General features: G+C 37.8%; 1 protein-coding gene across 1 annotated transcript in view; it reads left to right on the top strand.

Moving 5' to 3' along the window:
• Window positions 1–1,268: 1,268 nt before the first annotated feature.
• The window catches only part of LOC140942034 (BLOC-2 complex member HPS5-like), a 32,502-nt gene continuing 20,028 nt past the window's right edge, over window positions 1,269–13,742 (top strand). Inside the window, exons 1-11 of the mRNA XM_073391023.1 lie at window positions 1,269–1,396; window positions 3,618–3,728; window positions 4,605–4,666; window positions 4,784–4,838; window positions 5,612–5,743; window positions 6,598–6,746; window positions 7,994–8,026; window positions 8,190–8,280; window positions 9,089–9,171; window positions 9,855–9,932; window positions 13,395–13,486. Of these exons, the coding sequence (XP_073247124.1) occupies window positions 1,277–1,396; window positions 3,618–3,728; window positions 4,605–4,666; window positions 4,784–4,838; window positions 5,612–5,743; window positions 6,598–6,746; window positions 7,994–8,026; window positions 8,190–8,280; window positions 9,089–9,171; window positions 9,855–9,932; window positions 13,395–13,486 (1,006 nt within the window). The 5' untranslated portion in view covers window positions 1,269–1,276. The remainder of the gene's footprint in view (window positions 1,397–3,617; window positions 3,729–4,604; window positions 4,667–4,783; window positions 4,839–5,611; window positions 5,744–6,597; window positions 6,747–7,993; window positions 8,027–8,189; window positions 8,281–9,088; window positions 9,172–9,854; window positions 9,933–13,394; window positions 13,487–13,742) is intronic.

A 13,742-nucleotide genomic window follows, 5' to 3' on the forward strand; every position in this document is an offset into this window, starting at 1 on the left:
CAGGCCAGGAACCTTAATTCCTTTCGCTGTTAGGGAAAATTCACTCATAAAATTTCACACTTTTAAAGAAGTCAGAGAGAGGTGACATATTTAGAGAAATAAAACATTTGTTCCATTGGCAGAAGAAGATTGTTTCAAGAAATTAAACGACATGCAAGCAGATATTTACATAGGGTTTCCCATAAGATCAATCCATCCTGCACTTAACTTAGCCTTACATTCACGATAAATGCATGTAATACAGGGAAAGTGTTCATTTGAGACCAATGGAGAAACTGATCATCTCCAACATGACTTGTTTACGGACATTTCATACAAATTCATTCTTGCATAGGGATTTGTTTCTTATGTATGTACACGAATAACTATGAACACTTGCCAAAGTGGTAAAAAATTTGTACTTTTTACATGGATTCAGTGCTTTATGGTGAATGCCCACACATTCAATAATCATAAGTCATGATCACTTTAGTAATTCTCATGAAATGCATTCTTAATGACATTGCTACTTGTAATTTTCTATTTCAGTGATTATGTTTGCACTTTACTGTTACAAACAATAGTTGTCAAGTGTGATTGTGTATATTGTTGGTTTTCACATGATGTCTCTAAAATTCAAACTAAAAAACTATCGATCCTACCGAGATTTTACTTTCACGATGCATAAGAGCAGCTGAAAACTAATTTTCATACAAATTTTCGCTTCAAAAGGGTTCTTGGTTTTGTGATAGACTGTACGCTTGAATTTCTAAGCTTTTGCGTGACGCGACATTTACATGACGGCCAAGAGAGCTATGATGTGGGTTAAAAAATGACTTATTTCAGGAAATTATGCTATCTAAACAATTCATATATTAGAAACAGAATTACTTTAATATTTATGAGTTTCTCGAAGAATAAATTCACGCTTTTGTAGCAAAACTCGGTAACAGATGTTTCTGTTGGTTTTCGTCCGTGTAACTGAAATTTCGGTACATGTACGTGATGTTTTACGTGATGTAGGTTCTTACCGAAAGAGTCACCGAAAGCCTCCTTCTCAAGCGCTTCGTTTTTCGCGTCGTAGAGGCGAGCGCGAAACGCGAGTGACTGGTGATGAACCGCAAGGGACCATGGGAAGGATAAAGACGGCAGGCGTAGCGACGTCTCCCCCGTTGTCTCCTTCCCGCCTTCCTTTGCGCACACATTTTCATCGAGAGAGAGACGTCTGGGTACGAGGCAGGAAAGACAAACAAAAAATTAGTTCCAGTCCTTTTACGTTCTCGCGGTCAAAACAAATATGGCGGCCGACGAAGTTGTTCGATGGAGTACAGTTGTTGGGGAATATGCAGTTCTCCTGACTGAGATGGGTTCAATGGAGGATCTGTCTACCCCTATAAAGGCTTATCCCAGAATAAAGGTGGGAATAGATAACAATTATTGACTTATTTAGCTCTAGTTGCGCTGATGTTTTTGCAAATTCAAACGAAACTTAGGCTTACATTGTAAGCTTACAAGTGCAGTGTACCTTGTAGCTTTTAGCTTACTACAAAAAAAGGGCCTGCAAGGTTTACCGTAAAAGAACCTCCTAACAATTAATCCAGTCGATCCATCAAGAAAATCTGAAGAGCAGATGGAAAGAGCTGTCCTGATCGAACACCACTGATAAGCGAAGAAATCAGTTCAGTTAATTAATAGATGATGGCTGTTCGGTACTTTTGGATTCTGCATGTATCGGTTTAGTACAGGTAATCACATGATTTCGAGTGCAATTTGGAATAAATAAGCACGAGTAAATTTTTCAAAGAGCAACAAAATTGCACAAGCCAGTAGGGCGAGTGCAATTTGTGGTCTTTGAAAAAATTTACGAGTGCTTATTTATTCCAAATTACATGAGAAAAATCATGTGATTACCTATTAATAATATTCATGAAAACATTGCGAGATAGCTTTAAAATCACTTTGATAGCGAGTCAACACGCATAAACCACGTGCAAAAATAAATTATTCAAATGCTGCAAATATCATCACACGTACAGTGAAAACAACATTTTGCTCGATGTTTTTAAAGTTTGCAAGCTGCAGAAACGGGCTGAACAGTTCATGGAATTGTTCAATGTGTTTGAATTAAAGATTCTGGGTTATTACCTCGAGTTTTCGGCTCCTCCAGAGAATTTCTTCTACCTCCTCTGATACTTGCCGAGCTTAGTTTGGCTGCTTACCACGGCCAGCCAAGCGAAGCTGTTTCACTTTGTCCTCCAACACCTCTTTGGACGAACTAAATTCTTGGTCACATACAATGGACAGGGTGCAGCCTTTGTTCTTTAAGTGTCTATCAAGCAATGCCATCATTACTTAAAGGCTTTCTGGTTCATAATCTTCACCTTTTTTATTGTTTGTCTTTGGCGTAGAAATGCTCGAGCAAAGTGTTAAGCTCAGCCGGCTCGTAATTTTCTATTTCATGAGTAATTTCCTTATCTACACACCAATTCTTTGAAACAGAGAGCCAAAAACCAGTGCTTTTCGCAGTGTTTTCGTTTTTAGAGCAGTTTTCAGCTCCTCTACAGTTGTTTCGGTCGCAAAAGCAAATGTGCCGCAAATGCCAACCATTGCGGTTTTTGCTCGAAACTGGTCCGGAGCGGATCCAAATTTTGCTCCATTTAGATGGCACATTTGATTGGCTCTCAGTGAGTTCCTTTGTTTATTAGCCAATCAGAATGTCACGTTTGTGACTCTTTTCTGCACTAAATTACCTTTTTTCTGCACCGTGTTACCTAAGAACTACATTTCTCTTAGCCAATCACAATCGAGAAATTTTTTCATGTATATTATTATACAAGAAACAGTACAGTACAAAATGAGACATGACTGTTTTTCTTTTGTCTTTTACCTTTTGTTATTGCATTTAGATATTTGAGTGAGTAATATATTTATTAACACTTGGTGCTCCGGCACAGTGCCCAAGTACAGTAATTATTAGTCTCTAATGTGAACACCCCCCATTTCAAGATTATTACAAAGTGCAACAGCTTATTTTATTACAAAGTGCGATGGTCTGTTATTAGAAAGTGCGACAGCTTTTTTATTACAGTGTGACAAGATAGTACATTGTAATACAAAGTGTGACAATTTTATTAGAAAGTGCGACAGAACAGACACCACACTACAGGTGCATTGTGTGTATTATCGATGAGAGCTTAGAACTTTTTGAGGAAGTGGATTAAAATCCTAAAATAAAGCACAGAAACACTCAAAATTCAATTTTATTTGAATAAAATTTTGGTGACCCATACAAGAGATATGGCCCCAGTTGTTCAAAAGCTGGATAGCACTATCCACCAGATAAATCACTATCCAATGGATAAATATTGGGGAAACCAATGTTATTGCACTATCCAGTGGATATAGTGATAAATCCAGTGGATAGTGCTATCCACCTTTTTAACAACTGGGACCAGGTGATTTATGCTGCATCCAAGAGAGATTGCTATAATTATCATAATATGGGATGTGCAATATTTGCTGAAGAAAAAACAAAATGGAGTCCACGATGGCATGTTCTGGACCATTCTTTTATTTAACAATCAGCACAAAATAGTTGAACCTAGATGTTTAAAGTACTATTGTCTTGATTCTTGTAGTACACCTGTATGACAGTTTCCAGGAAATATGTGGCAATGGGATCCAGCACTGGAGGGCTTTACGTATTTGACAGGAAGACACTTCATCATCCCAGGTTCATAAGTAACAAGGTACACTTACAATGTCAGACTATGCTGTCAGGGAAATTGTAGAGAGGAAAGACTCTCTGAACCTATGAAATCCAGGGTGTACAACACACAAATTTTTGTGCAAAAAATAAAAACTTCCTTTAGTTAATAATTACCACTTAAGGGTAAAGTAAGTCACCAGGCTAGGGATCAGTTGATACTGTGAGATCACATTCCCACAGACTACTTAAATATGTATGCTTGGTGCATTAGCTCATTCCAACAGGTCTTTCATGTGCAAATGACAGGGTTAATATTGCCATTCTGTTGAATTACATGTACAGATCAGACATATCTGCATTTGTACTACTACATGACAAATTTCTGCAATTTGATTGGCTTAGAGCAGTGGCATTTTAGCTTAATTTGAAATACCTACATGTGAAAATTACAAACCTTTTAGGGGTAGTAGTATAAACAAATAATAGCATGATTTGTATGTGATATTTGGCATAAATACCACTTGTGATATTTCAAAATTGTTTCAAATTTCACTCGTCTAATGGCTCGTTAAATTACATATAACAATTTTGAAATATCACTCGAGGTATTTATGCCAAATATCACTACAAATCATGCTATTACCTATACAAATTACACTCCTTCAAATACTTGCCCTACTTTAAAAATTAGATTCCAAATTGAAATGCCTAAGAAAACCTGTGTTCTGTTTATTTTTTGTGATTATATTGTTATCTGTTATGATTAGAGAAAATTTAAAAAAAAAAAGTGTACATATAGAGTGCATCTTTCAGTGCTGTTCAAAGTAGATTTCACATCTCTGGTGGATTAGCTTATGTTATTTCCCATAGGATGATAGATTAAATAACTCACATATGTTTTGTTTGGTACATGTAGGATGGTCCAGTACATGCAGTTTGCTTTGCACAACATCGCAGTCTTTTAGCAGTAGCAACCAGGTAGATCATTGTAAATTTTGTTAGCTTTAAGGGGAATAATTTGTTTTTGTTTTTATTATTTTTTTGTTTTTATTATTTTTTTACTAAACTGTGTGTCTTTTACTGTTTTCTGCTAAGTGTTGGCATTGTCCTGATATGGGAAGTCAGCACAAGACACAGAGAGAAACCAAAGGTCTGTCAGATACAGTGTAATTTATATGGCATTAAAGTAATACATGCATTATTATGAATTGTGTGGTTAGTTGCATTCTATAAATTTGTAACATGAAGATTAGAGGATATTATTTTAAGTGCATTTTCTAGTTAAGGACAATGAAATAATTTTACTGGGTATTACCACTGTGTAATGTGTGGATGTTTAACTATACAGTTAAGCCTCTACTAATGGTCACCTTTCCACAGTCTTGGCCTACTATTTGTCCTGGCAGACAATCCATACATGTACATGTATTCACTCTTATGTTAACCATTCTACAGAGGCCACCCCTGTACACTAACAACAGCAACTTAAGTGTGTCCACACAGAGATCTATCTTTGTGACAATAGGACAATCCGGCATGACTTTTGGAGGGCATATAGTTTATTTAATTGAGGCCTGAGTAGCATCATTTGTGCCCAAGTGGAGCATTGGGTGCAAATTATGGTACAAGGGACACAAATAAACTATATGCACGACAAGTCATGTGTTTATCATTATTATCAATACACAAGGCCAAATCGTACAAATTTATTTCGTAAGGAAAGATTGTTAACATGAAATCATGTTGCAGGCAGCAAATTCCATTTACCGCCGGCACCGGCTTTGCTGTTTGGCCTGTGAAAAGGAGCATTTTAGAGAGGGCAGTTTGTCATTTGGCTGCGTGTAGTGATAGTAATGGCCAATGACAGTACTTCCCTGCAGTGGAATGAGTTGTCTAATATTTTCCACTATGCTTATTATGTAGCTTATCCGTCGATCAGAAGAACACAAAAATAGTACTGTTACTGCACTGTGCTGGGATGATGAGGAGGGTCGTCTTTTTGCTGGTGACTCAAAGGGTGTGGTCAGTGTTGTACATGTCCCCCCAGCTAACAAGGTAATCTTCCTTTTTGTTTGTCGACTGACACAACAGTGTTGCACTTTCTGGAAATTCCGAAGGCATTGTTGAGTTTTGAACATTAGTTTAGAATGTATTAGGCTCTTTGCATGACTTGATCACGTGATCAACTTTCGGTCAACACGAAAACAGTTCACTTTTGAAATTTTTTGTTAGCACAAGCTTAAAGAGCATATTAAAATTAGGTAACCTGCGAATTTTCAGCCATATATCTCAAAAGTAGCAATTGCAATGGCCGACGAAAGTTGGAAGCATTTTTATGAGAAAAACAACTTTTGCCATCCAGTCACGCTTGCAATGGTTTTCCATACAAATCCTTGTAATTTTGAAATTTTCAAAACTGTCATGAAATATTTCCTTAAGCATTACAGGGCTCGGATCTCCTTTTAATTCATAAAGGCAATTTGAGCCCTTAAATGCGTAAAAGAAAGATTTAAAGACAGTTTAAAAATTTGAGAATTTACAAAGATTTGTATGGAAGTCTGTCAAATACATATAATTGTACTTGGAAGAGTGCTTTTTGGTAATATGTTTCTTATGATAGCCATCAAAAGTTCAAAGTGCCCTTATGAATAAACATTCACCAAGAATAAAGTACCAGAAATATGGATAACCCAGCAAAACACGAAGCACTATGTCTTTCTTGATATAATGAGATTACTGCTTTTAATCCTGGACAACATAACAGTGCACGTTAACTAACAGCTATGTTTGGTAGAAGCTTTTGTGGAATATTTCCCTGCAAGTCTACTGGAGCAGACAAATATAACTAAATGTTATAATTGCATATCAAAAACTTTCAAATGATCTGAACAGTATTGTTTTCTTTTCAGTCATCTTATTCTGTAAACAAAAGCCTACCTCTTCTTCACAACAGTAGCATTGTAGCAAAGGCACACACTGGAATTGTCCAGTTGGATTGTGCTGGTGATAAGCTTCTGGTGTCGACTATGAGCAAGAGTGCTGTTGTGGACTTAAAAAGGTTTGTTTCTCAGCTTAGCATCAAAGAAAAACTGCAAATGCCACTTTTCATACTGCAAGTTCACCATAGTTGCTGTGAACGTTGCAAAAATGTGAATGCCAAAAATTTTATGGTCTGGATAAAAATTGTTATTTTGTAGCAAGCAGAAAGCCAATAAGGCTTGAGAAAACTAAACTGCAAACAAGAACTTTAATTACAGGGTAACTTGTAGTTTTGTTGTTTGCTTGCGTGTCCTGAGTTTAGTAATATAATGTTGTGATTTGTCACTACACATTCAATCAACGTTCCTGAAATTTTTCAGGTGCATGTTCATGGTTTTGGAGTTTGACAATAAATCTGTCAGCAGAATCTAAAAATTGAATTTATTTCACTGTCAGTGATATTGCTTTATACTCAAATCTAGCCTAATTATTGTTTTAGTTGATTTAATTGATGTTGAGATGAACTTCTTCTGAGGTATGGTGGTTCATCAGCTGCCCAGGCAACTAAACCACACAAGCATAGTGTATCTACAGATTGCATAGAGACTGAAGATGATAATTATCTATTTTTAATTAATTTTATTAAGAACTTTATCTTTTGCTCGCGAAAGCGCCATGCTGAAACTCGAAAAGAGAGGAGAAAAATGGGGGGAGTCAAGGGTTACCATTTTTACTCTCCCTAATCTTCCTCAGTCATAACATCAAAGATGGCAGTTTCAACAGTACGAATATAAACAACCAGCTTTCGCCTGCCCAAAATACATCTGCACTGCAGGCTACATAATATAAAATTAGGATAATCAAGCTATCTAACAAAACTGTGGTTGGGATCATGTTAATTTAGTTAAGAATGCATATGATACTTAGTGAATGTTTTTGTGAGAAAATTCAGTCCGTGGATTGTACCTTGGTGTCTGTTATTTATGAGTTTTGTTTGAGCCATAATTTGACAAAACACTTCATTCCTCATTTCTCTATCTTATAGTGAAAGTATATGTAAACTAGTTTACATACATAAACATTAGTGCATTACACTCCACTACAGTACTTGTATACACTACATATGTAGTGTATACAAGTACTGTAGTGGAGTGTAATGCACTAATGTTTACTCTTACGATGGATGTATTAGTTAAGGGCAGAGAGGGCATGAGGCCTGATGGTCATCAGTTTAACCCTTAGAAGAAGTTTGATTGTTTTGTTAACAGAAACAAACAACAACAACAACAAACCTTATGTAATCTATTACTCTTGTTTATCTTTTAGTCTGGATTGCGTGCCTGTTGGTGTTAAGCTTAGGTAGGTCCTGATAGTGCCACTTTTTTGGGAAAGCAAATCATTGAAACTTAAGATCGCAACAAGACAGTCTATATCTTGAACTGCATTACGATTTCGCAACATCGTCATGGAGATCCCATTATGTAGACTATTAGCAGTCATTTACAAGGTTTTGCTCTTTCAGGGATGGTTTCTTTGGTAGCTGTTTTTTAAAGGAGAGTATTTCAGACAATCCCACCATTTACTCAGCTCGACCTGGATCAAGGCTGTGGGAGGTGAGTCTACTTCCCTAAAACGTTTTTGTTTAATTCGATTGAAATAGAGGATATACCAATGCAAATGTAAGATACGAAGGAAGACGCCGGGCAGCTGGTTCTGCTAAACCTCAAGTACGGCTAGAATTTTGGGGGAAAGGGGAAGGGAGAAATCGCTTACATTTAGAATGAAACAAAAGGACGTTGGGAGCTAGGAAAATCAAAAAATGATGGGAAACGGAGCAGAAGAGTTTGAGTAGGCTTGGTATCGAGAGCGATCGAATACTCAGTAGTCATTGGATTCGGCTTTCGTATGATGATCGTGCGAAAGCAGACTTCTTTCTATTAAATTTTGTTTCTGTTTAGTTCTTGTTTTCATTTGTCTGTTCCTTTAGTCTAGCCGAATTCTTTAAAGAGCCACTTAAATAGCAGTTGTCATCCACTGAGTTGTATTTTGCTTAGTTCAGCCATTTCTTCTTCGCAAAACGTGAAAAATTTTCAGCCATTTTCTCCTGCTCTACCAAGACACTGAGCAAACGCCTCTTCGTCCCCAGTGCTTCTCGGTTACCGTCGCTTTTTTGGCTTTGTGTTTACTATTGACGTAATTTTACCGGATGCCGTAAACGTCTTACAAATAAATTATATTACACTTTTATGCGCAAAAGTGGATTTCCCAGAAAACTTTGTATCTGCTTAACCCATTCGCGGGATGTTTTGCTGAAAAACGCTTTTTGAAGCTAACGGAGCCATTTTCCGGTCACTGTATGGCTATGAAGAGCCAAAGTTTCTTTTGCTACTTCACTACGTGTTGTTATTTTTTTTTTTACAGGCCAGCACTGATGGTCAAGTCATGTCCACTCAGCAGTACAAGAAATCATTAGCAACTCCACCAGTCACCATTTTGGGACATGGGTGAGTTAGAAATGTTTGTAGCTTGCGTAGAATGGCGGTTTTGGTCGGGCGCGCAAACAAACCACGCTGGGCGAGGGCAGAGAAACTGAGAGGAGATTGGGTCGCGCGCGCTTTTGCGGCTTCGCCTGCTCAGTAGTGCGCCCGACAAAACCACCATGCTACGCAGGCTAAAATGTTTGGCAAGTATGTTACATTCATTTTTCTTAAAATTTAGTTTAACATTAGGTGAGATCGACCTTTTATGATAAAAACACAATGCACAGGCTATTTTTTTGCCGCGTCCCCAGAGATAATACGCGTAGTTGCATATACCTAGTTAAACAAAAGTTGCTTCGACAACTGGGCGTTTGCAAAAAGAGATCACGTAGCAATGATCTGCCTGAGCAAGCGCCAAGCAATAGCTTGTCACTGCACAATTCGTTTATCCAAAGCAACCTTTATTGAATAAGCTACATACAAGTACAACTCACTTTTACTCTGAAGATGACGATCACCGCACAAGTTGAATAACCGTCCATCAGTTTCTTGCGTCCACAGTAGTCTTGTTCAAGACTGCACTAACCTGGATCGACAATCATATTTCACCTTCATGTACTTATTATGAAATGTCACGTTCATATCCTTAACAGTACATTGCACCATGGATCAGTGATTTTCCACTAACCGAGCATTTTGTTTTGCAGGCGCAGTGCCGCTGAGCCCGTAGCAGAGGGAGATTTTCCACCTCAATCTGTTAATTTTGCCAAGTTGCTGCTTGTCAGGTATAAGGCTACATTCCTATTTATCCATTGTGTCAGGGTTTGCGGTAGCATTTGGAATTACCGAATGCAGAGGTTCAGCTGGCGGACTTGCACAGATGCACCTTGCTAGTTGTAAACAATGTGCACAACTAGTGATTTATATGTGAAATAGGTAAACCTTCTCTTACCAACATCTCCACAGTGTGGACACTAATCTGTTAAGGACAGTTTTGTAAGTACACATTTCATCCACCGAAATGGGGGTTTAATTAACTAACACGGGCAACGCCAAGGTATGTTCGGTCTACCGCTGTCAGGGCTGTCAGTAAGATTTCGAGTTGCCCAGTACATGTTGTTACGCCGCAAAATGTAACAATTGACGCAAAATGTAACATTAACGCGAAATGTAACAACTTTTGACGCGAAATGTAACATTAACCCGAAATGTAACCACTTTTGACGCAAAATGTAACAACTTTTTAACGAGAAATGTAACAGCTTTTTGACGCAAAATGAAACAATATTTTTAACGCGAAACGTAACAAGCAAAATGTTACAGCCTTGAAATAACTGAGAGACGTGGACATGAGCCTTGTTGATAAAGTGTAAATTGTCTGGTGGTTACAAAAACAGTTTATTCATAAAGTTTTCTTATAATGTCAAATAAACTTACAAAAGGTCGTAAAACAGGTGATAAAGATACAAGTCATGTATAACCTTGGAATAGCAGTATGGACAATAACAACAACGCTAACTTATTAAACATAACGTGTGGAAAAATATCCCAAGCTATGCGAAAAGAATATGACTAGAAATGCGAACAATAACACCGTAGGAAACACGCACCAATCAGCAATTGAAATGAAAGTCAAAAGTAAAAGTTAAGAAAGGTAATCTTTCAAAAGAAAATTTTGAACGTAGTCAATAAGATAGATATGAAATTTCTCATTTCTTACCGGACTTCCAGTAAATGTTAGAAATTTCATACCAACCCTGTCCTACTGCCTTAAAGCTTAACCATGCCAACGCCCATTTAACACTGTTGATTAACTCACGCAGTCGGATGACTGCTCAGGTACACTTTCCTTTTAGGGAAAAGGGGAGGAGGTGGCTAAAAACAGACGACGTCGGATATAAACAGAAAGCGTCTTCACTCGACGAAAGTGTGAAAAGAATGATCAGCAATCGATACTCGCCTCGATTTCATACGGGCTCAACTCCCTAGAGGGAGTATGCTAAAAATGTACCATCCTAACCCATCTAATACGTCCTGGACGTTGTAACGCCGACTTTCTTTTCAGCGTCACACATATGTACAGAAAGATATACTAAACAACAATTCGTTCGACTGTTTCAGGATTTAGTTACTATTATCGAAAAACGTTTTGTAAGTTTATTTGACATTATAAGAAAACTTTATAAATAAACTGTTTTTGTAACCACCAGACAATTTACACTTTATCTACGAAGCTCATGTCCAAGTCTCTCAGTTATTTCAAGGCTGTAACATTTTGCTTGTTACGTTTCGCGTTAAAAATATTGTTTCATTTTGCGTCAAAAAGTTGTTACATTTCGCGTTAAAAAGTTGTTACATTTTGCGTCAAAAGTTGTTACATTTCGGGTTAATGTTACATTTCGCGTCAAAAGTTGTTACATTTCGCGTTAATGTTACATTTTGCGTCAATTGTTACATTTTGCGGCGTAACACATGTTCAATTTGTAGGTGAGGAATTGAAAATAAATTTTCCGTTTGTTTCCTTCGAAAGTAGCCAGGGGACATGCTCATAGTAGCCGGGGGAAATCCCTGGCGCACAGCCTTTAGTGACAGCCCTGGCTATGCTCAAACCACGAAGAGGATAATTGTTTCATCATTTACCTCGGACAAACAAAAAATAAAAATGTGGTCGAACTCAATCAAGGAGATATTACGCGATTTAAATGATAATTATTGTCCTGACGCAGGATTCGCAAGTAAACTGTTTATGCATGGTTCAATTTGACCTTTTTCCATCGCCGCTCCGGGCAACCTCCGGGACAAGTCAAGCCCCTCGGGCCCGGGGGTGGGGAATTGTTTGAAGCGGTCCAGTCCCGGAAGTAATGGGGTGGGGCAAAAATATCTTCTCTTTGATTTTGCGAAGTAAGTGCCATTTTTCGCCGCTCGAAAAGTGCCATTTTTCCCTTGCGGCTTCGCCGCAACAAAGTAGACCGGGCATAAGCATCCCGGCAGTTACGCAGGCTAATAAAGTCTGTATTTGAAGATGCTTTTTTAAATTTCAAGCGAATGTGCGTATGATGCCTACTCGAATGGTTTTATGTTGCAAAAGAAAGAATTAAAATAAATATTTCTTTGATCAGCCTAGCTTTAATAATAAGTCAACTTAAATAGACTGTACATGAAAACGGATACAAGGCTTTTAATGTATATAAACAGAGATGCAGTCCGGTGTTCTTTAATATGAAGTGTTCTACCAAGGAGACGCTTCAGAGTTTTTTTCTTCCTTTTTCGTTTTAATTACATTATGGCATGTATTACCTTTCTCTCATAATTTTTAGAAAACGTTTATAAAAGTTAAGAAAGCGTCTCGTTTTGCTATTGTACGGAAATCAATATTGCTCTTAAAAAGGTGGAGGCAGGGGTGGGGAATGGTCTCTTTCTGCGTGCCCGGGGGGGGGGGAAGACCACCAAGAAAGAAAAAACTTGCAAATCCCCGGCGGTATTTCAGGGGGGGTGGTTACAGGCCAATTTTAACCATGTATTACTGCCAAGTTTTTACTCCAAAATTTTCATTTAGTTGACTCAACAATTCAAATGCGCTCAAGGTCGACTTTATTCATCTGCAAAGTGATAGGTTTTGGTTTCAACTTTGCTTGAACATGAAGTCCGACTTCAGTTCTGATTTCGTCAGACATGGACCAATCTTAGTGATCCGTAGCATGCGAACGGCAGACGTATTTCCCGTCGTCGCTTCTCTCCCTCCGAAAATTAATTTTCGGAGGGAGAGAAGCGACGACCGGAAATACGTCTGCCGTTCGCAGGTTAAGTGATCCGTGACCAACTGTAAAAATGCCTGAAATGCGTGCAATTCCACAATTGGTTTTGGCTTCATTGAATCCTATTCCTACTCCTATACCTATAATCAATCCTAGGGCCAATGCTTGTCATGAGAAAGAACAATGCTTTTTGATAAAATTGTGAGCGGCTTTATATCTTGCATTTATTATTTACTGCTGACAACCCGATAATTAAATGGTAAAAATGGTAAATAAAGTGATAACGTTCTATTGAATCTTCAATTTTCATTAGACACTAAGATTTAGGGGATCCTTTTGTATTTCATTGGAATCAACACTAGACATATTTCAAGTAAATTTTAGGCATTTTTTTAACCTTATTACATTGTGATGAACATAAAGGTAGCAAACGGGAATAATAGTAATCAACATATTAATTGAACTGGAATATTTTGGCTTTATTTTTCATAGAGAGCGATTCATTGTGACATGGCTTGGAACTTCATTGTACATTATCGATCCTGTCTTAGGACGTCTGGTGGCCTGGTATAGCTTAGACACAGGTGATATAAAACTTACAGCAAATACTTTGTCTTTGTTGCTGTGAGGTATGGTCAATATGGGTATGGGTATTGAACTTGTGTTTTGGCGTAAGAATTGCTTTTCCAGACAGTCTCTAATAGTCTTTAACTGTGCTGTGTGTAAATAACGGTCTATGCTCTAAAGATATCAGTCTCTTCACTCAGGTCTATATAATGCCCCCATTGTACGGAGAAAACTTGTCCCGCCTAGAGGGGTCACTTGCCTAATCGAACTACC

Source organism: Porites lutea, chromosome 6 (assembly GCF_958299795.1).
Source record: "Porites lutea chromosome 6, jaPorLute2.1, whole genome shotgun sequence".
Classification (NCBI taxonomy): Eukaryota; Metazoa; Cnidaria; class Anthozoa; order Scleractinia; family Poritidae; genus Porites; species Porites lutea.